Source organism: Anastrepha obliqua, chromosome 4 (genome assembly GCF_027943255.1).
Source record: "Anastrepha obliqua isolate idAnaObli1 chromosome 4, idAnaObli1_1.0, whole genome shotgun sequence".
NCBI lineage: Eukaryota > Metazoa > Arthropoda > Insecta > Diptera > Tephritidae > Anastrepha > Anastrepha obliqua.
The window spans coordinates 76,851,287-76,872,158 of NC_072895.1; the positions used below are offsets into that span (position 1 = coordinate 76,851,287).

General features: G+C 37.1%; 1 protein-coding gene across 9 annotated transcripts in view; it reads right to left on the reverse strand.

Annotated features, from left to right (window-relative positions):
* Positions 1-20,872, reverse strand: part of LOC129243788 (ryanodine receptor) — a 96,603-nt gene that overhangs the window by 16,774 nt on the left and 58,957 nt on the right. For 4 of the 9 annotated variants that reach the window (XM_054881100.1, XM_054881093.1, XM_054881092.1 and 1 more), the window contains exons 20-26: positions 15,715-15,912; positions 15,528-15,643; positions 12,127-14,399; positions 11,094-11,573; positions 5,883-6,020; positions 5,413-5,699; positions 77-2,174 (exon numbers count right to left, since the gene is read on the reverse strand). In XM_054881100.1, the coding sequence (XP_054737075.1) occupies positions 77-2,174; positions 5,413-5,699; positions 5,883-6,020; positions 11,094-11,573; positions 12,127-14,399; positions 15,528-15,643; positions 15,715-15,912 (5,590 nt within the window). The remainder of the gene's footprint in view (positions 1-76; positions 2,175-5,412; positions 5,700-5,882; positions 6,021-11,093; positions 11,574-12,126; positions 14,400-15,527; positions 15,644-15,714; positions 15,913-20,872) is intronic. The other 5 variants (XM_054881098.1, XM_054881099.1, XM_054881096.1 and 2 more) reach the window with 3 other exon arrangements.

The following is a 20,872-nucleotide window of genomic DNA, read 5'->3' on the forward strand; positions in this document are numbered from 1 at the left end:
ATACCAAGCATTAAATGCATATAAGTATATTCTTACCATATGCAATCCAAACAGTATAGTAAAACTCTATCCTTACCATGTGCAATCCAAAAAGAACTTTGGCCATAGCTACTATTCGGTCCACAGTTTCTTGGGTTTTATCCTTGCTCTTATCATTTTGATTAGAAGCTTTTTCCAGTGCTTGTTCATCTGCGAACTCCTCTCGTTTGCCTAGCTTTGAGTAGAGATAATGTTGCCATGACATTTCATCTGAAGGATCTAATTTGTCAGGTAAGGTCAGCTGGTTTCGAGCGAATTCGATGACGTCATATTCTTGCATTTTTTTCAAATAGCGGTCCTTGCAATGCTGCACAAGCTCCTGCTCCCGGCCAGCAAATAAATTTAATCCAACTGGAAGTAAACGCTTCAAGCAAGCCACCATAAGGCTTGCTTGTACCTCTTTATCTTTATCCCGCTTTTTGTCTCTATTCTTCTTCTTCTTCTTAACTTTGCCTCCAGTTACGGGTGCTCCTTCAGTAATAGCGGATCGTCTGGTTGCCGTTGGCATAATAAGCGCCATATTATCAATTTCGTTAGTCGATATAAAATTTTGTTCTTCTTTTAAGAAATACTGACTCTTGGACCATATGTTAAATATTTCAGCAACATGATTGTATAGATCTTCTGCTTCTCGGATATTGTCTTTAAGCCAATGGTTGCGCTGCAGATCGACATATTTAATAAGAAGTGGATAAAACGAATAAATATCCCGCACAAGAAGTTGCCAGTCTTCTTGTAATTGAGTTTCAACTTGGGATGTGTCGTCTGTGGCTGATTTAATAAAACCGCGCATACTTTCTTCTTTATGGAACATGTTTTCTGTTCGTTTTTTTACACGTTCTGCTAATGGCAAGAATGGATCCTTTAGTAACTCTTCAGAAGTGTTAATAATTATTTGCTGGGTGTACGCAGCGATTCTTGTCATCCAGGGGGCATTATCATTACCAATATTTTTTTTAATCATCTTCAAAACATTGCGTAAAAGTGAGTTCATATGATCTGCCGTTACCATAGTCACATGATTGCCACTAGTGGGGCTTACGTTATCCGGCCCTTGTGCCCACCAAAATGGAAGATAAGAGCAGAGTAAGGGCAGAATGACGTCTATTATATGTGGTGCATCGCTATATGTTTTTTCCGATTCAACAAAGAGGTCAACTTCTCCAAGAATTGTTTCTAAGTTCGGCATACAACTTTCCATTCGCACCATTATATCTTGTGCTTCTAGTGAATGGTCAGCAATGCGGTTAAGTAGTGAGTATTGATTATGCTTGTTGAGATGGGGTTCTAAGAACGCTACAGGAAAGCATGAGCTGAATGCACCCAAACATGAGCCCAGAGCAGGCCGGTGCCGCTCTATTTCGGTTTTAAGATATTTACGATCATGTGTTAGAGTGCCATCAGTACCGAGATGGTATAAGGCAGCTAATATTTTGTAAGAAGCTACTTGTATCTCGTCCAATAGAAGATCACTACCATAGTCACAAGCAGCTAAATGATCAAACATAGCGGTCAATGCTGGTAGTACTACTTGATTGACATAGCCTAATGAAGTCGATGTTTTAAGATGAGTGCCTCGAAGATGACTATATTTGCCTTCTTGTAAGTTGAGAATAGTATTACCAAGATCATCAGCAGTTTGATTAAAAAATGTTAACATAGAAGTTCTTATGAATTCTGGACAATTTTTCACTAGAGTTTTAGCATCTATGCCCTTCACTAATACTTGGAGACATCTAACAGTAATTCTTACATCGGGACCAAAAGCACTTAGCCGATTACGAAGAAGCGATGCCAATTTGCAAAATATAGATGCAACCATTTCCTTTTCTTTTAAAGATGCTGCTCCAATTATATTTGTTGCTGTTGCCATTGCAACAAAATAGTTGCGATGTGTTGAAAAATATTTCTCCATTAGAGGGAGTACAACTTTGGAAAAGAACTTAATATCTCGCGAAGCCGTTTTGAAGGAAGTTCGTCTACTAAAGGTTGTTGATGGCTTAAGCAACTTCATATTGATTGTTGCTCGATCTAAATATTGGATTAGTTTTTCGAGAAGAGAATACGAGAAACGGAGCTCCACGGCTGCTTGTGTGGCACCTCCTTCACCTTCAGTAACCCCACCTTTAGACGGCCTATGAAATATAAATGTAAATTAAAACATACATCGGATCGGTACATGTTTACATTCATAGATGCCTTGGAGCAATTCTAATGAAATAAATTTAATATAAATACATAGCATACAACTGTATGTGGAAGATAAAGATAAATGTCGCCATCTGTCACCCTAAAAAATTGCTTTGGATAAGCTATTTTACAAAAATATGCTTAGCATTTTTAATTCTTAAAAGAGCATTTAAAAAAATGTTAAAATTTAATGAATATTAAAGACTTAACTGACATGTTTATTGTCTAGTGGTTGCATAGAACTTCGAGACTTTTAACGGGGCTGCTATATAGCATTTAAAATAGAAAAGCAGAAACTTCTATACTAAAACTAGCGACTAGCGACATACGCAATGCTAAAAATCAATTGGTTTCAATTAGTTTCCTATTTTGGCCATTATCTGGTGCTGCCCTTGATTACACTTCCTTTGTTTAAACTTTTGGGGAGACGTTAGCCACAGGATTTAAATAAGCTATATTGTCAAATGCGCTTTCATATGCAGATCAAAGACCATTGCTTAAATTTTGACACCGTTCGCACAGTGGTATCTAATGAAAACAGAGTGGGACAGCACCTGAGATGAGAGATTGTTTTTTTTTTCTTCTTAACAATTTTTACAACTGCTATAGCATTCTTGGAAAGGCGCATTTAGCCTTTTTGCATACCATACTTGTTTATTAAGCAGTGCCCAATGAGCACTTCGATGATAGTAAAGCGTCTTTCAAAAGTGGCGCTAGTTGTCGGTAATGAATAATTTTTAGACGGTACCTTTTTTATGTCATCTTTGACATTTTTCAAGTAGACCGATATATTGTACAACTTTCAATATGAATACTTCTTTGTATAAAACTGAATAGAAAAACATTACTGCCGATTATTGAAAGTTGGAATTTTAAGAATGCTAATTGGATATTGATACATCACTGAGATTTTCCCGTAGCATAGTTTAGGTTGAGTTTAGCGAATCGGCGTCTGCTGGTGATTTGAAAAGATCATATCACGCTTACGCTCAAAGTAAGAGATCGATACAATGGCATTTGCATATAGCGTTAGATAGCTAACGAGCTCGATCTACTTATATAATAATACAGCAGAATGCAGCGTATTATGATTACGATTGCATCTACGACATCGACGCTTGAGCGGGCATTATAACATTAGATGACCGTTGGCAATCAGTTGATGCAAACTCCATCGGGGCACATGCCACCGATGTCACCTCCCTCCTCTCATTGGGCTTGCCTTCAGGATTTGTAGTAGACATAATTATAAGAATAATTCCAAAGCATGATAATTGGGACACCTGGGATTACAAAAGCAGGCTCCAGAAAAACGAAGACGGGTATCAAATTCAAAGATAAAATTTTTAATTTTCCATTACTTTGTGACAATGATTGCAAACAGGGGGATGCCACAATGAGAGTGTTGTCGTATGCAAGCAAATATATACTTGTACCCAATTAAAATAATAAATTTGCATATGCCCAATACCTACATACATAGCTTCTACTCAAATATGAACGAGACGGTATCAATAAAACGGTCCGCGGATGACATATGGCAAAAATAAATTTTTGGTTTTTTGGTAGGACTGTTATAAGCTTACGTGGCAAATTTCAGCGTGATATGTTACATAGTTTGTTTTCTGTGCTACTGTAAACAAGTCAAGCTCGAGTGTGTTCTTCGAATTTAACGATGGAAATTCAAAAAATTTGTTTGAAATTTTGTTATTCCAACAAAATTTCGGCTTCAGACGCCTTAAAAATGTTGCAGACAACCTATGGGGACTCTGCTCTATCGCGTGCACGTCTTTTCCAGTGGTACAAATCGCTCAAAGAGGGCCGTACATCGGTTGAAAACTTGCCTCATTAACGTCGTCCAGCAACATCAGTAAACGACGAAAACATCGGAAAAGTAAAGGAAATTGTGCTTGAAAATCGTACAAATCGCAAAATCGGTTAACGCTGAATATTATTTAGACGTTTTAAAGCGTTTGCACGAGAACATTCGTCTTAAAAGGAAGGAATTGTGGGACAACAAGTCATGGTTCTTGCATCACGATAATACACCAGCTCACACATCACGTCTTGTTCGCGATTACTTGAACAAAAATAATGTTAATATCGTTCCGCAAGCACCGTATTCGTCCATGTGACTTTTTCTTGTTTCCCAAACTCAAGTTGCCGCTCCGTGGAAAACATTTTGAGACAATTGAAGTCATAAAAGAGAATTCAAAGAACACACACGAGCTTGACTTGTTTACAGAAAACAAACTATGGGACATATCACGCTGAAATTTGCCACGTAAGCTTATAACAGTCCTACCAAAAAACAAAAAATTTATTTTTGCCATATGTCATCCGCGGACCGTTTTATTGATACCGTTTCGTTCATATTTGCGTAGAAGTATATGAGCGTCGTAGAGATATTTTAACAGGCAGTTTTCTCATTAAATGATATGATATATGAAAAATGCATTATATATTAGATTGATTTTCGTTATTCTACACAGAAACATGTGCCGAACTTTTATGAAAAGCAAATGCATACCACGTGTTAAACCATTATAAATCGTCATTCTGAAGATGTTAGGAAGTTAAATGTTACAAAAAATTGTGATTTCGTATGCCATCGTACCGAGAAGGGGTAAACTTTAATCTTCCTTAGTAAACTTTAAAAACGCAGATGACAGATATTTTTCTTTGAAGTCCATTTACCATACTCCGTTGGCAAAACCTTCTAACTTTTCGCACAACACTGTATTAACAGCGGCATATTAATTGGATCCTGTACTTATAAATATATATAATTTTCGCTTACACCCTTTTTGGGTTTTTGGCTGACCTTTTCCTCCTATTTGTGGCGTGCGTCTTGTTGTTGTTCTCACAAATGGAGGGACCTACAGTTTAAAGCCGACTCCGAACGGGAGATATTTTTATGAGGAGCTTTTTCATGGCAGTAATATTATATATTCGGAGGTTTGCCATTGCCTGCCAAGGGGCGTAGCGGAAAAAAATGTTTTCTTCATTTTGGTGTTTCACGAAGATTCGAACCTATGTACTCCGAATTCCGAATGGTAGTCACGCACCAAGTCAACCGGCTACGGCGGCCGCTTACTGTTATGAAATAAGATTATACTGCTCCACATACCATATATTTCTAACAAGAATAATTAATTTTTACTAATATGTTTGCATACTTACTTGTGTAATTTATAGCCTTGATATTGCATATACTTTAGGAATTCTTGCGAACGTTCACGATCTTTCCTTTTTTCTTTATCTGTCAATAAGTCATATGGAACAAGCTGTGGATGTATGACTCCACCACAAGAATTCAGCTCTTCTTTTTTTTTCTTAGCCCATATGTCGTGCGAGTTCTCAGCTAGACGTTCGGCCATGTTCTGCATTTCTCTGCTTAGTGTTAGATTTGTCATGTCAACTGGGTGTGGGTTATAATTAAACGCACTGCCTTCACTCTGAAAATCATTCTAGTTTTGAGAAAGGGTCCACAACGTTGAAAACAAGTAAATTTAGATCATTGGGTTTAGGTGGAGTTTCGGATCAGGCAGAATTCGGATAAAAATACATAAAAAGGGAAAGCAGGTTATAAAAAGGTAAGGTAAATTAGTTCAGAAGCCAATCAAGGTTTACGCAAAATATTGTGTACATACGATTTGTGGTTTGGATTGACGACGTGTTGATCCCCGGTGATTGAGTGGAGCATCGATGTCCGACTGTTCAATGCGCCAACCAATAGAAACTAAAGCCTTCAAGCATTCCCTCACTGGATCTCTATAACGCTCACGTTCCTTTTAGAGATTAAATAATTTTAAATACAAAGCCTTTCATATGGGTTATATTTTCCTCAATTTACAAGGTATGCATAAATGTATCATAACTACTACATTAATACATAGGTATGCAAATACTGTGTCTACAAGAAATACACATTTATAGTTGATGGCTATAATTTTAATATTGCCAAACATGCATCACTCGACTTCTATCGAAGATATAAAAAATGAACTTTTTGTACTAAGTCATGAATAACATTCTAAAGTTAAACGAAAACAAGAAAGATATATGCATTATAAGCCATTAACTGTAAAGTTAATTGTGAGCCACCGCGTCAAAAAAGAACAATTCCTTAATGCACAAAACTATTGCATACTAGATGTGAAATGTGCTGGCAAACACTAAACAAGTATGTGTAAAATTAAGATAAAGGTGGAAACAGACAATATTAAATGTGCTAATTGTGGCAAAAACCATATAGCTAATTATAGAGGCTGCGAAATCTACAAAAAACTCCAACTCCAAACACAAGGATATCCGACACTATGCAAAAAAGAAATTCACACTGCACAAGAACAAGGCAATAATGCCACCGCCAGGTAAATTTCGTACTAACAAAAATCAAACATTTATACCAGGCGTTTCTTATGCACGAGTAACATCAACGAAAACATTAACAAATGCATTTAGGACCACACATCACATCACGATCATTTAAGGGGACAGATACCTGTAAAATTTGGAAAAAATCATAAAATGTTAATATAATCCTTTAAGAATATGTCAAACAATTTTTAGAACGTAAATTTAAGTATTTCTTATATTATAGATCGTTAACAGTGACGACTCTATTCATTGCGTTCGAGCGCTGGGAGAGGTATAGTTACGTTGCCGACAATTAATTCACATAGAAATTATGACAGTAATAAACAAAAGTTTTTGTTTTTTTGTATTCAGGTCACTGACGCCGATTTAGAAGCCCCGCTGCGACCTTGGTGGAAGAATGGAGTGTACATCCGCCATTTTAAATGATAAAAAAAAAATTTATTGTATATTATTTAAATGTATAAATAAACTGTATGCCAATTTTGAAAAAAAAAAATATAGATTTCTTCATTTCAAATAATTTTAATGAAAATCAGGGAAAATATGGTCGTTTACAGGTATCTGTCCCCTTAACCGAGCTTGAAACTATGATAAAACAATTGATAACACAAATGGCCACCATGATGAATATTGTAACCATACTGGTATCGAAGCTAGATGGAGTCAATAAGTATAATGAAAATTGAACGGAAAAATGAAAATGAAAATTGAATTCGGAACGCAAATGGAATGCAATAATATCCAAGACTCATGCTCAAGACTTTTGTAAATATATCCAATTGTATCATACATATTCAAATCACCCAGTAAACAAGGCTCACGGAGGAACTGCAATTAGCATCAAATTATTTGTTTGATAGATATTATATTTTGTATGGATATAGAGAAGGAGGTAAATGAAATCGCAATGGAATTGATCAAGTTACATTTATTTGTACGCATAAATACAATTATGTCAATTTTTTTTTTACAAGCTACATAGTGGTTCTGCAAAATGGGACGTTGTTCGAAACAATTTAGAAAAATTTTCGCCAAAATTCAGTACTACAAAATGCCAATATCTAGACTATGTATTTAAATGGGAAGTCGATATATCGCTGGTGGTCCCTACAAACAAAAAATTCTATTTGAAGATCAAGGTTAACAACTTCGATAGGCCGAAAATTACTAGACGCTATTACAGAAAATAATGGATATTTCATAAACACCGGAGAGCCGACATATTGGATTAAAGCTATAAAAAAACAATAATTGATAATTGATTTATGCATTGTTAAAAATATTCCTCAAACCTATCTGACAATTAAGTCATGTTTGGAGTTATCGTCGGATGATTCGCCACTCCTAATGACAATTAATGAAACTCTGCACGAACAAACCTTCACAGGACTATATACAGCCTGTGTCAGAAGAAAAGAAACGATTTTTTTCTTGTAGCTTCAAGATATATTTCGTTCTGCTTTTTTCATAATAATCCCACTCAAAGGCTACGACGCCAGTGCTAACTCAGGTTAGTATCGTTCGAAACTTTGCCGTAAACGCAACCAAACAAAAATGAGTGAGAAGTACGCGAAGCTGTTTGAGGTGGTATTTTTATGCACGCATTCGAAAGGGCCAAATTTACCTCACGCCGCGGCTGCAAAAGTAATTAAAAAATTAAAAAAGTTTGTTGTGATTTGGAATCAGCGGTATAAGGTGTAGAAAAATGTTGATGACTTTTCCAAGCGCGGCTTGAAGCGAGTGACGACATAAAGCAAGATAAAGTGACCGTCCAACTTTTTAAGCGGAACCCTTCTTTGTGATTATGCCAAGCAAGATCAGTTCTTGCTAAAAAGGTAATAGATGTGAGTACCAACACCATCGAACGTAGTCTGAAGAAGGCGATCATATCCTACCGTCCTTCATCATCAAAACCACTGCTCTCAGAATAACACATATAGAAACAACAAAACAAGAAAATGGCGTCACAGTATTGGACTGACCTTCCCAGTCCCCAGACGACAACCTCATTGAAAAAGTGTGGTGAACTATGAAAACGCATCTTGCCGAAAGGCCAGTCCATGATTTAGAGCAACTCGTGCGTCAAGTTCGCAAAATCTAGTCCTGTTTGTCAACGAGCTAAGCAGAAGAGCTGGTTCAAAGAATGAAGAAGATGCCAGGCTATACTCTACAACGATGGAGACTACACGGCTTATCTAGTTATGACTTGTAGTTTTGTATAATACTTCAGCGAAATGACAGATACTGATAAACAAAGCCTAGGGATGAGGCTTTGTCATGAATATATATTCAGTATTGCCCACGCGATAAAGTGATAAATAGCACTATCTGTGTGCCACCTTTAAAACTAATTCAACCTCCTAATACACACTTTCATGTAAAAAAATTTCAAATATATATCTTTTATGCTTCATGAATAATCGCGGTTCCTTTTTTCTGACACAGATTGTAAGTATAATAATAAAACGGACTGGAATTATTTTCAACAAAGTTGAAAGCACAATTGGTAATAAATATTTCATTAAAAACGGAAAACGAAATTGACTCAGCAATAGCTTTTTTCAACAATTCCATCATCAAAGCCCCCACCCTTTCGACACCGGCTTTAAAAATTCACCAAAAAGAATCTATTCGATATATATCAAACAAACAGTTCATGCAATGTAACGTTCATGAGCAAGGTAACGACGAATGAGCAAGGTAAGGACACATTTTTTCGTGCGTGCAGCCGGCTAAATCGAATTATAAGACGTTATCACGTCAAAAAATCTTTTTCTTCATTTTGGTGTTTCACGGAGATTCCAATCTATGTTCTCCGAATGGTAGTCACGCACCAACCCATTCCGCCACGGCCGCCGCCGAAGCAGTTATCATACATATGACAAATATTTTACATCATATTAAGCACACTTCCACGCCTCTCAGATTAGACAAATATAATACCAAGCCACCAATTTGGATTTAGACGACATCATTCAACTGTGCAGCAAGTCCACAGAGTTATAAACGAAATATTAAATTATACATATGGATAATAAAAGGTTCTGTGTAGCTGTCTACATAGACATTGCATAAGCCTTTGACAGGCTGTGGCATAAAAGACTACTGCAAATGTTCAACAATGCTGGGACTTGCCTTGTACTTGATATTCACAGCAGATATACCTATTTCAACAGCATTGCATGATAGCCACATTCGCGGATAACACCGCCATAAGATAAAATAGAAAAAAAAAATACTGACATTCTGCAAAAAATAATAAATGACACTAGAAAACGGCTCGCTAAATGGGTAATAGAATTCAAGAAAGATAAGGCGGTACAAGTAATATATGCAAAGAGACAGCCTAAGAACCATTAACTAAAAATAAAAAACGTTGAAATAAGAATCCTTCCTAGTGCAAAGTATATTCGTATGACTATAGCTGAAAAATTAAATTGGAAATGACATTTAGAAAATAAACGAAATGAAATCAAAAACAAGTTTAAACAATTATACTGCCTGTTAATGTGAAATTTAAAACTAAGCTTTAAAAACAAAGCAGTGATATACATATACATAAATCAATAATCTCACCCATTTGGAAATATGGGATAGAAATCTGAGGCACACAAAAAAAAAAAACCAATATCCAAATAGATAATTCTAAGGACCCAATCTAAAATACTTCGAACAATAACAAAAGCATGCTGGTACATAATTATATAATGTAGCATAATAGAAAATAATACAATGTAACATAAATAGAGGGTTTTTCAATAGGTGCGCTTCAACTTTTTTCCGATAGGGAGGGCGAACGACGCAATATTTTTTATTTTTCGCTTGTCATTTGTAAACTTCATTAGTATACATTTCATCATGGAACGCTACACACTTGAGCAACGATTGCAAATCGTGCAAATTTTTTATGAAAATAATCGTTCTGTTGCTGCTACTTTAAGAGCATTACGGCCATTTTACGGTCCATTTAACAAGCCGTCCCGTTTTGGGGTTATGTGAAGTCATTGGTCTACAGTAACAAGCCGGCGACGATTTGTGAGCTCAGAGCCAATATTGAACGCGAAATTGCTGGAATTTCGGCCGATTTATGCAAAAGAGTGGTCGAAAATTGGGTTCAACGATTGGACTTCGTAAAACGTGCACGCGGTGATCATGCAAAAGAAATCGAATTTCATACTTAAATGTATATGTTCAAACTCGATAATAAAAAAAAAATTAGTTAAAATAGTCAACCCGTTTGTGTTTTATTCAAAAAAGTTCAAAAGTTGAAGCGCTCTTACTGAAAAACCCTATAGAATTTTATTTGTTTTTCCAATGTATTCTTTAACTACATATTTTCTCATATCAAAACTTACTTGTGCTCTCGCTTAAACATGAAAAGAAAGTGTGACGGATGCCTACCTACGACTACATACCATATATACCGTGTAAGTTGAGGACATAAGACAGCGCATGGCTTAAAACAAATACAATATACATACGTAATCGCTTAACATGTTATATGGTTTCAGCCGTGGATGTTTCCGGTCATTATCTGAACGTATTTCCCCATAAGACCATCCACTTTCCAAGCGACGGCTAGCCCAGGCATCGTGATAATGTTCACTAAATTTCTGCACCAGTGTTTCGAGGTCATTGTTTAATTGTACTTGAGCTGTATCAATAGGCTGAGGATCATATTGTGGTTGATCCGGAGCACCTGATTGCCGACCATAATAGTCCTCATCCGTATTTTTGGATAAGCTGTAATCTGGTGGCAAGGCACAACCAATAGCAATCAAACAAGGCAATGCTTTTCCAAATAACTCAGGATCGTAATCCATATTACTGAGAGAATCAAAAATATTAGAGAACAAAAGCATCGTGAGTCGCTTTTCCTCATCCGATGATGCCCCATATGATCCCTGGCCTTGAGATGAGCCATAATATTTTGCACAACGATCAAAATGTATAGTGAGAAGCTAAAAGCAAAATATAAGTTAAAGTAAAGCTCATTTGTGGAGTCATTACACTGGGCTAATTGTTAAATACAAAAAGTTGGGTGCCTGAGGATAAAATAAAAAACTACGCGCGTGTGCTGGAAGAGGGTCATAATTTAAAAACATGGGGTAGTCCATTTTGAGTAAATGTGCCAATTGAAAACTATAAAGCTATTTTCCTCAATTTTGCTGTTTTCGAATATGACGTTCTTCCGGAAGCGCACGATATGTAATTCGAATATATTCAATTTGATAGAGAACTTTAGCTTTTCCAAAGCGTAGGTAACTATAGAAACTTTTTCAAATGTAGTAACAATTTTTAAAAACTAGTTCGCGTTCAAACTTCAATATAAACGTTTAAGGTCGCTTTTGCCTCCTACGATGAATAGAACTACTGTTGCATCAATGGATTAGTCAATTTCTAAAGCACTTTGCTATCAACAAGTGTGCTCAGGTTATGCTCAGGTGTCCATCTTTATGTAAAAAAAACATTTTAATCACAGTGTAGATGACATTACTATCAGATCTAACATACTCGTAATGCCACGGTTGTGTACTCGGATAATTTGGAGACATCCACCGTCAGCTTGCGCAACAGTTTCAATAGCATAGCAGGTTGCATCTGGGATGTCAGTGCCACTAAGAAATCCGATACAGCCTCTCTCTGGCCCTTTGTGAGCATACGATTCTTAGATAGTCTATATACAGTGTGTAGCGTCGCATCCAACAGACTGGCATAATTTTCCGCCTCATTGTAAAATTTAGAGTGTTTTATGAGTAGTGGCAGTATTGAGTTGCCAATATATCGATTCATCGAAAGAGCCATATCGCTTTCAGAACCATCACTCTTATCAAGAATAGTGGCTGTACGCAAATCAGGCAAAAACGCATCTTCGAGCAAACGGTAAAAGAGGTCTTGAGTTTCAATTCCATAGACTCGTTCCAAAAACAGCACTATGCTTTGTTTATTGTTTGGTAGCAGTCCGGATGGCATATCCGATTTTGGTTTTTCCTCGCCTGGTGCAGTTTGTGTTAATGTAAACTTTAAACTTAGGACACCTTGCAGATCCTCCAGTGGCACTAGAGATCTTAAAATAGCTCTAGCTCTCAGCGATTCATTTTTACCCTGTTCAATAACAGAAACATCTGGTGCACATCTTCCAAGAAGATCCACAAGTGTACAATAAAAGTTAAGAATTGCTGCACCAGTATCAATATAGTCCTCATCTTCATCTCCTTCTGGTAATGGATGTGTGAAATTTAAGCCAGCAATTGTGCCTTCTGCCTCATCTTGCATATTGCATCGATCAGAAATCCGTTCGGACATGCGATTTGCTTCAACTATTGCGCGAAATAGACCTTCCCCTTCTCCTCTTAGAGCCGGTCCTAAACATTCTGGACGGCGGATAAGAAGACGAATGACAAGGTTTGCGTTCTCCTCGACGCTCTCGCCATTGACCCAAACACAATATCGAAGGAAATCGAGGTAACGTTCACCTTCTACTGGATCCCATCCCAGGTCGGGATAACCTTTTTCAACTAACTCCGAATTGCTTTGTAGTCCACATCTTGATAGGTAAACCGCAATTTTTTCTAAGTAATGTTCCCTAAGTGCTAGGGCCAATTCTGTGTTCTCCATCAAACTCGAATATGCCACATCTAATGGAGTAGAACCACGTAAGCTGGGCCTTGCCAGCAAAATATTGGCATTGTCTAATAAAAAGTCGAAATGATCAAACATAGCCTTTTGGTTCTGACGACCTGTTCGACAAAAATAACATAGGAAACGGCAGCAACCAACAACCATTTCATGAGAGGTGTCCTTTTCTTTTGGTGGCGCTCCTTCTGCTCCTTCGGTTTGTGTTGGAGCATCACTTTGTGCCTGGGCTCGTCGTCCTAACGTATTCATCATAACAGCCATTACATTTTCATGAATTCTGAGTATTCGTATAAGGTCGGGATGTTGAAAGAATGTTGCATTATTTACTAATTTCCAAAGCCGTTTCCGCATAAGCTCCTCCTCTTCTTGACTCATTTGCACTGGAAGTAAAGCCCGAATTTGGCTTAAGCCTACCCACATCTCAGCCACATCATCTCTAGCCCTGTTATTAATAACATACGTTTTACCAAGAGCACGGACCAACTCGCCTACGGTATCATATTGGCGAACCAACAAACTGAACATTTCGCGTACAAGCTTTGGGTTTTCTATTTGCGACTCTTCAGCCCAACTGACAATAGTTTTTATTAACACTTTCCGGAAGACCTCCTCAGGAGTTTTCTTTTCTGCCTCCTCAACCTCCTTAGGTCCTTCCTCAAGTTCTTTTACTGCATTTATAAAATTATAAATCTTTGTTATTGGCCCCGTTTTCACTTCTTCAATTGCGTTACTGTCGAGTTCATCTGGCTCTTGTAAGGCATTGAGCGACACCTTTTTCATAAGGCAATCATGAAAATCATACAATCGGCTTCTCAAATCTAAGCCACATGTACAACTTTCTTGATCATCTGCTTCGAGATTCTTAAAGCACAGTATTTGATTCATTTGTTCTCTAGGAGGACAGCGGAATTCTTTGGTTTTCTTAGCAGCCACGGCACTAGGAAGATCTGATTGTTTGATGTCAATGTAACGACGCAGTTGATCAGCTTGCAGGTCACCAACAAAATCATGAGAAAATGATATGATGCTCTCAACTCGATGCCTAAGTTGTATATCGTAAAGGTGATGAAGAAGATAGCACATCTGAAGCTTGGCACCTTCTGCCATTTTCATTGTTAATAGCCCTTTGCGATGTTCATCTTTCCCGTCTATATATCAAATTAAATATGATACATATATAGGTATGTACATTTATATACGAGTGTAATGTAAATGGTCTTTCAACAGTGACGCCTAGATGTCAGTAGTAAACAACCCCAAGACAGTACTTGTTTTTTATGTCATCTTTAACATTTGTCAAGTAAACAGATTTACAAACTTGTCGATCTTTAAGGGGTTAGGTGGGTTTGAAAATTTCAAAAAATCGAATTTTGTTTTTTTGTCTCATTAAATAGTACAGTATGTTTAAAATACTCTCCTAAAATTTTAAGTCAATCCGAGTAAAATTCTAAGAGATAGACCCTTCAGAAGTTCCGCCCATTAGGCCACGTCAGTTGAGCGCTTCGCTCGTATACGTGTTTATCTCAAAACTCCATTTTTTAAGTCGGTGGACACGATATCTCGAAAAGTTATGAAGCGATTTAGTTCAAGTTTTGTACAAATCTTTGAAATAACATTATCTAGTTATTGAACGAAGGATTTTTTTTTTGTTAATTACAACAATTTTTTTTTAGCCAATGTATGTCGAAAATTTCACTAAAAAATATGTTTTTTGGTTCAAAGCCTGTCATAAATTCAAATTTTGATTTTTTTTTTTCCTTCGTACAACAACGAGATTTATCCATGTACTAACGAAATCCGTTTGGTTTTCTGATTTTAGATGAACCAAAATGAGCTATGCTGTCCACGGCAAGAGCATTTTTTTTTGAGACGTCAAGGAAGATCTTAGATACAGTGAATTGCTTAAATAAAATATATGATTTTATATACTAAAAAAAATAGTCAAAATCTTCTTTTTTTCAACCTCTGAAACCCACCTAACCCCTTAAGAACAACATATCGAGAAAAGTCGTGATCTCAAAGTTTGGTGACAAAATTTCAACATTGCATTCATGAATCGACTGTTTGGCGGATTTTACCTGTAGACGTGCTCATGATGGGCATTCAAATTATGTAATTTTTCAAACATAATTGTTAAGAGTCGTATTTTGAATAAAAAATTTTGAAACCTGAAGTAATTTAAATTTTGATATGTTTTATTTTACAACAATGTCCAGGCGCGTCTTTTGAAAGACCCTTCATATATAGGTGATGATAAACTTCGCCGAAGCACAAACCTTTTTCAAAAGTATTATCCCATGTTTCAGGATCAATCATTATCAGTAATTTTTGTACATCTTCATCCATAAGAACACCAACTAGTAGTAAGCGGTCAGTAAGTTTAATTAGGGGCCTGAGAAAAACAAACAAACTCTTTACTATTTTTAATTAACAATTCACAAATTTAGATAGTATTTTACTTACAGGAACAGATTTTCATTAGTCCAACCAATAGGGTCTCGATTGTGCACTTGATTTACTTCGACCGCTTCCTTTAATGCTTCCATTACGAATTCTCTTACTATTTCCAACGGAAATTTCGGAGAGTAAAGTTGATCAATGTTGGGTATTGGTTCACTGGAAACACTTGGTAAACTAGATGTTTGACTATATACAGGGGGTCTTCATAATCGATTTGTGCGAATGTGGTTATGTTAATTATTTATGTTGTATGTAATTCATGTTGATCGTGAAGGGAACACAGGAATACGAGTTTACGTATGTGGATGTATACATGTGCAAGAAATCGTAGTGCAAAGGTACATGGAAAAAGTGAAAAAATAAAATAGTTTCTTGGACTTGTCGAGTTAAAAATTATAGTAATATACATGTGTAATTATATAAGATAATGAACTACATCAACACTTAAGCAGAGTTCCCGTGGAATATCAACTGTTACTTTAGGATTAATTACGTCGGGAAGGACTTGGATACATTTTTAGGGGTTGGTAAACATGGATAAGTACGGAATTCTTGGATATGAACACATTTTCCTACATGCCTATTATTCATCAATTTATTATACATTTTATTGGCTAGTTTTACCACTAACAAAGAGCCATGTTACCAAAACGCTAGCAAAATACGCAGATTGCGAATTAAAGTAGCATTTTACCTCCGCCGTGTGGTAAATTAGAGGATATGCTCCACCACTTTAAAAATTGTGTAAGATTAAATAACTTTAAAAATAATATTTTTTCAGGAATCCGTGCAAAAAAAGTAATCACGCTTTTAACTATTTATAAAAAAAAATATTTTATATTGGAAAAAAACATTTAATTTATGTTAAATTAAAATTAAATCTATAAATACTTTTAATATATGCAAGATTGAATTGAAATTAGGAGTAAATATTCGTTTCGAAACTTTTCAGCGCTACTTTATGGCGAGCGTGCACTTTTTTTGCGTGCTGGATAAAAAGTGTCATCATCGGTGGATCTGTAAAATAGTATGTCCAGCCCATCTGTCGGGGTTGATTCAAACTATTAAGTGCTTCTGTTGATGTGTTCTTAGTGACTGTTTTTTGTGGTTTCTCAAGTTGCTTATATAACACAGGCCTGCTTTGAAATTTCAAGCCAATAAGGTAGAAACAAGATTTTTTGGAAAATATTTTTCCCAAGAACTGTCTAAAGAATCGTTGGGTATAACGTCTATTGGCGTAACTGAAACTGTTAATTTCAAAATGCCATAACTTTTTTTTTTTAAATCGTACAATAATTTAAAAAAATGGGTTTTAAAGCTAAAGAGTTGTACTATACAACCTTTTCGTCGAAAATTGAAAAAAAATATTTTCTATCCCAAAAAAAATGATCAAAAATGGCTAAAATGGCCATTTTTTGACCTTTTAGGCTTCATTTACCAAAAATCCTGACGTGATGGAGCATTTTGAAGGTCAGATTCGTTTTCAGCGCATAAAAAACTACAAGAAACAAGTACAGCCATTCTAGAAACTCACCCTCGCAGGACTGTGTAATTCTTGCTATCGCGTTACAGAAGACGCAAGGTAACGTTGAATATTTAATGCACAGTCGGACTTGGTTCCCTCTAAAATATACTTATTGCATCATTTCAAGAATATGCATATGTATGTAAATATAATAAGAAAATCTTTACTTGTTTTCGCTATCTTTTAGGAGACATGTTTTTTTCCGAACGAAAACTTTGTATAGGTGAAACGGGATATTTCAAAATCGTGTAAAAAGAAACTAAAAAGAGTTGGATGTATATGACAAAGTTAAGGGTGCTGGTCCAACACATAACTGCTTTGCTTAGACAATTGTCCAAAAATAATAAAAATGTACAGTAATGTGTGAAAGTTGGCGAAGTGGCACTTGGTTTTGCTTTTTAAACGCTTTAAAGTTTCTAATGGCGCAAATCAATATTTCCAAAAGCGATTAAAAAGTGGTTTCATCGATCCCTTCCAGCGCGCCAACAGTGAATGCAGTATATGAACGAAGTCATGTCCTTTGGGTAGTCGTAAAGGTATGAGATTTACATACAATAGCCAAACTGTTACTATGCGATATGGCTGTATTTCGCTTTGTGCGCCAATTTTCTTTTTGACTTAAACTTATTTAAGCGAGATAGTAACTTTAAAATTCATCTAACTTTAAGATTCATCTAACAAACATTGTGACTACAAAGCCACTGAGTCCTTTATATTCCGTCTATGTTGTAATAATGCCCCTACATACGGATAATGCGTACATATATGTTTAATATTATCCTGTACACTGATAACAGGAATCTAGTGAGTTCTGATTTGCTTTCCAGGTAGCGTGCTTTATCCACCTTCGTTCGTGTGTGCTGCTGCTGAGAAACTAGACACTGTTAATATCAAGGACGATAGATTACCATGTTTGGCCATCCTACGGTGAAAAGATTTTAGAGGTGTCGCCAAGGTCATATCATTAACTGGCTTTCAGCGAAAAAAAATCAGCTGATGGACTAATGTAACCGGGGTCATGACAACGATTTAATTACGAAAAAATCGTTGGTAATATAGGAAAAAAAATCAACACAGCCTTCGCCCATTCTACTTCGTAACCACCTGAACGACTGAAATGAGCTGGCAGAAGGATGATAGATTCCCAGGTTTGGGCATCAGCTATGGTACGTTAGTATCAACTGACACGATCAAACTTATCAGAGCACCATGTAAATGAAAACTCACCAACGTGTTCGTGTGGCGGTTATGCGTGACATGTACGTGCGTAATGCGAGAAATTTCGATTTTCCCCGCGAAGCCGCGTCAGCTCGTTGCTGTCTCATCACACAGTGTTGCCAAACAGTACATTTTAAAATCATTAATTAAATTCTTATTAAACTAATTTGAAAGCGATGTTTAATAATAGGCCTCTTCTTTTCGCCAAGCTTTAGCAAATGGCTGAATAGAGGAAGCAACTGGTATAAATGAACATATCGCACCCTAAATACAAAAGGGTCAGAACTCAAAATGTACCATTTGCTCAAATATGAACGAGACGTTATCAATAAAACGGTCCGCGGATGACATATGGCAAAAATAAGTTTTTTGTTTTTTGGTAGGACTGTTATAAGCTTACATGGCAAATTTCAGCGTGATATGTCACATAGTTTGTTTTCTGTGCTACTGTAAACAAGTCAAGCTCGAGTGTGGAAAATTTTGAGTTGTGACCCTTTTGTATTTAGGGTGCGATATATTGGCAATGCTGGAGTAGAGCTGTCTAAAATTACATTTTAGATGTAACAGTTCAATGAGACATAACGGCGGCCGTAGCCGAATGGGTTGGTGCGTGACTGCCATTCGGAATTCACAGAGAGCACGTAGGTTCGAATCTCGGTGAAACACCAAAATTAAGAAAAACAATTTTCTAATAGCGGTCGCCCTCCGGTAGGCAATGGCAAACCTCCGAGTGTATTTCTGCCATGAAAAAGCTCTTCATAAAAATATTTGCCGTTCGGAGTCGGCTCGAAATTGTAGGTCCTTCCATTTTGGGGAACAACATCAAGACGTACGCCACAAATAGGAGAAGGAGCTCGGCCAAACACCCAAAGGGTGTACGAGCCAATTATATATATATAATATATATTATATATATATGTATAACCATACTTGCTAGCTTCGAATCTTACTCGATAACTTTGTTGTTGTTTTTGAATTCAAATTTATCGTTAAGTTAATCGAGCAGAGTGATAGCGAGCAGAGAAGGGGCGAGTAGAAGAGGCGAGTAGAAGAGGCCTAACTTTAATTACAGACGAATGAACTATTTGTATTAGTTTGTTTTGGTTTATTCTATGTACAATAAAAAATTGTAATTCATAACGGTGTTGTGTGTAAAAGTATGCAAACATAAGAATGCCAATAATGTGCCGATATGAGCAAACACAAACCGATGTATCTTGTGAACATGTAAACAAGCGAATTTCACTGTTTTTTACTGACATACGGGAATAAGTTTTGCTTAATATTTTTTTGTATATAACGGCAAACAGACACGATATACGTACAGGTCGGTGTGTTACGTCACTGGGTACTCGGCAAAAGAGTTCTGCTCGTTCATTTCACACCAAGGATAATAAATTTACAAGGTTTGCTCTTTACCTATGAAAAATAAAATTGTGAGCAGTACTTCAGCGATGTGTCAGGCTTGGAAGATTCGACAGCCGAATTTTGCATGATTACACACTCATCCAGATAGCCATGAAGCGACATGAGCGAAAACCAAGAATGATAGATTTTAAGGTTTGCTTGATAGTTATGTGACAAACAAATTGAGAGTGGAACTTTGGCTGACACGTCACTTCGTGCACCATTTTGCAGCTACATTTGAGTTACGCGCAAGAGCTATATGTGACTACAGGGTTTGATTGAAAAGTAATGAGCCTTCCCGCGCGGAGCGTCTGCCAAGCGATCAACCGAATCGGCTGGTGGGGAAAATGATCGTTGGACCTTTCCCTTCCACTAGAAACCGGTCCCAATTCGCTGGCAACAGCGGTGCAGTCAAAATCGCTCCACGCGTGAAAGCTGTTTTAAAGTGTGTTAGGATTTTGTAGTGGCGAAAATGCAGCGATCGTTGGAGCAACGTTACTCGATCAAAATTTGCGTAAAGCTAAACGAAACGAATACCGAAACCATTAGGCTACTCAAGGAGGCTTACGGGGACTAATCTCTGTCCAGTGCCCAGGTAAAACGGTGGCACAAGTCGTTCAAGGAAGGCCGGGAGGACGTCGAAGACGAACAGCGATCTGGAAGGCCTTCGGCGACGCAAACAGACAAACAAGAAATTTGTACCTCCAGGAAGCACTGTAAACGCGGCATTTTACAAAGAAGTGCTCCTTCGGCTCAAAAACCGCGTCGCCCGGGTTCGGCCCGACCTCGTCAACAATTGGACCCTTCATCACAACAATGCACACCGCCTTCTTCTGCACCTCTGCATTGGCCAAGATGGGGGTTCCAGTGCTTCCCCACCCTCCCTACAGCCCAGACCTGTCCCCTCCGGACTTCTTCTTGTTCCCGCGACTGAAAAGAAAGCTGAAGGGGAGTCGTTTCGACTCCATCGAGGCGATCCAAAAAACTGTGACAGCCGAATTGAACGCGATT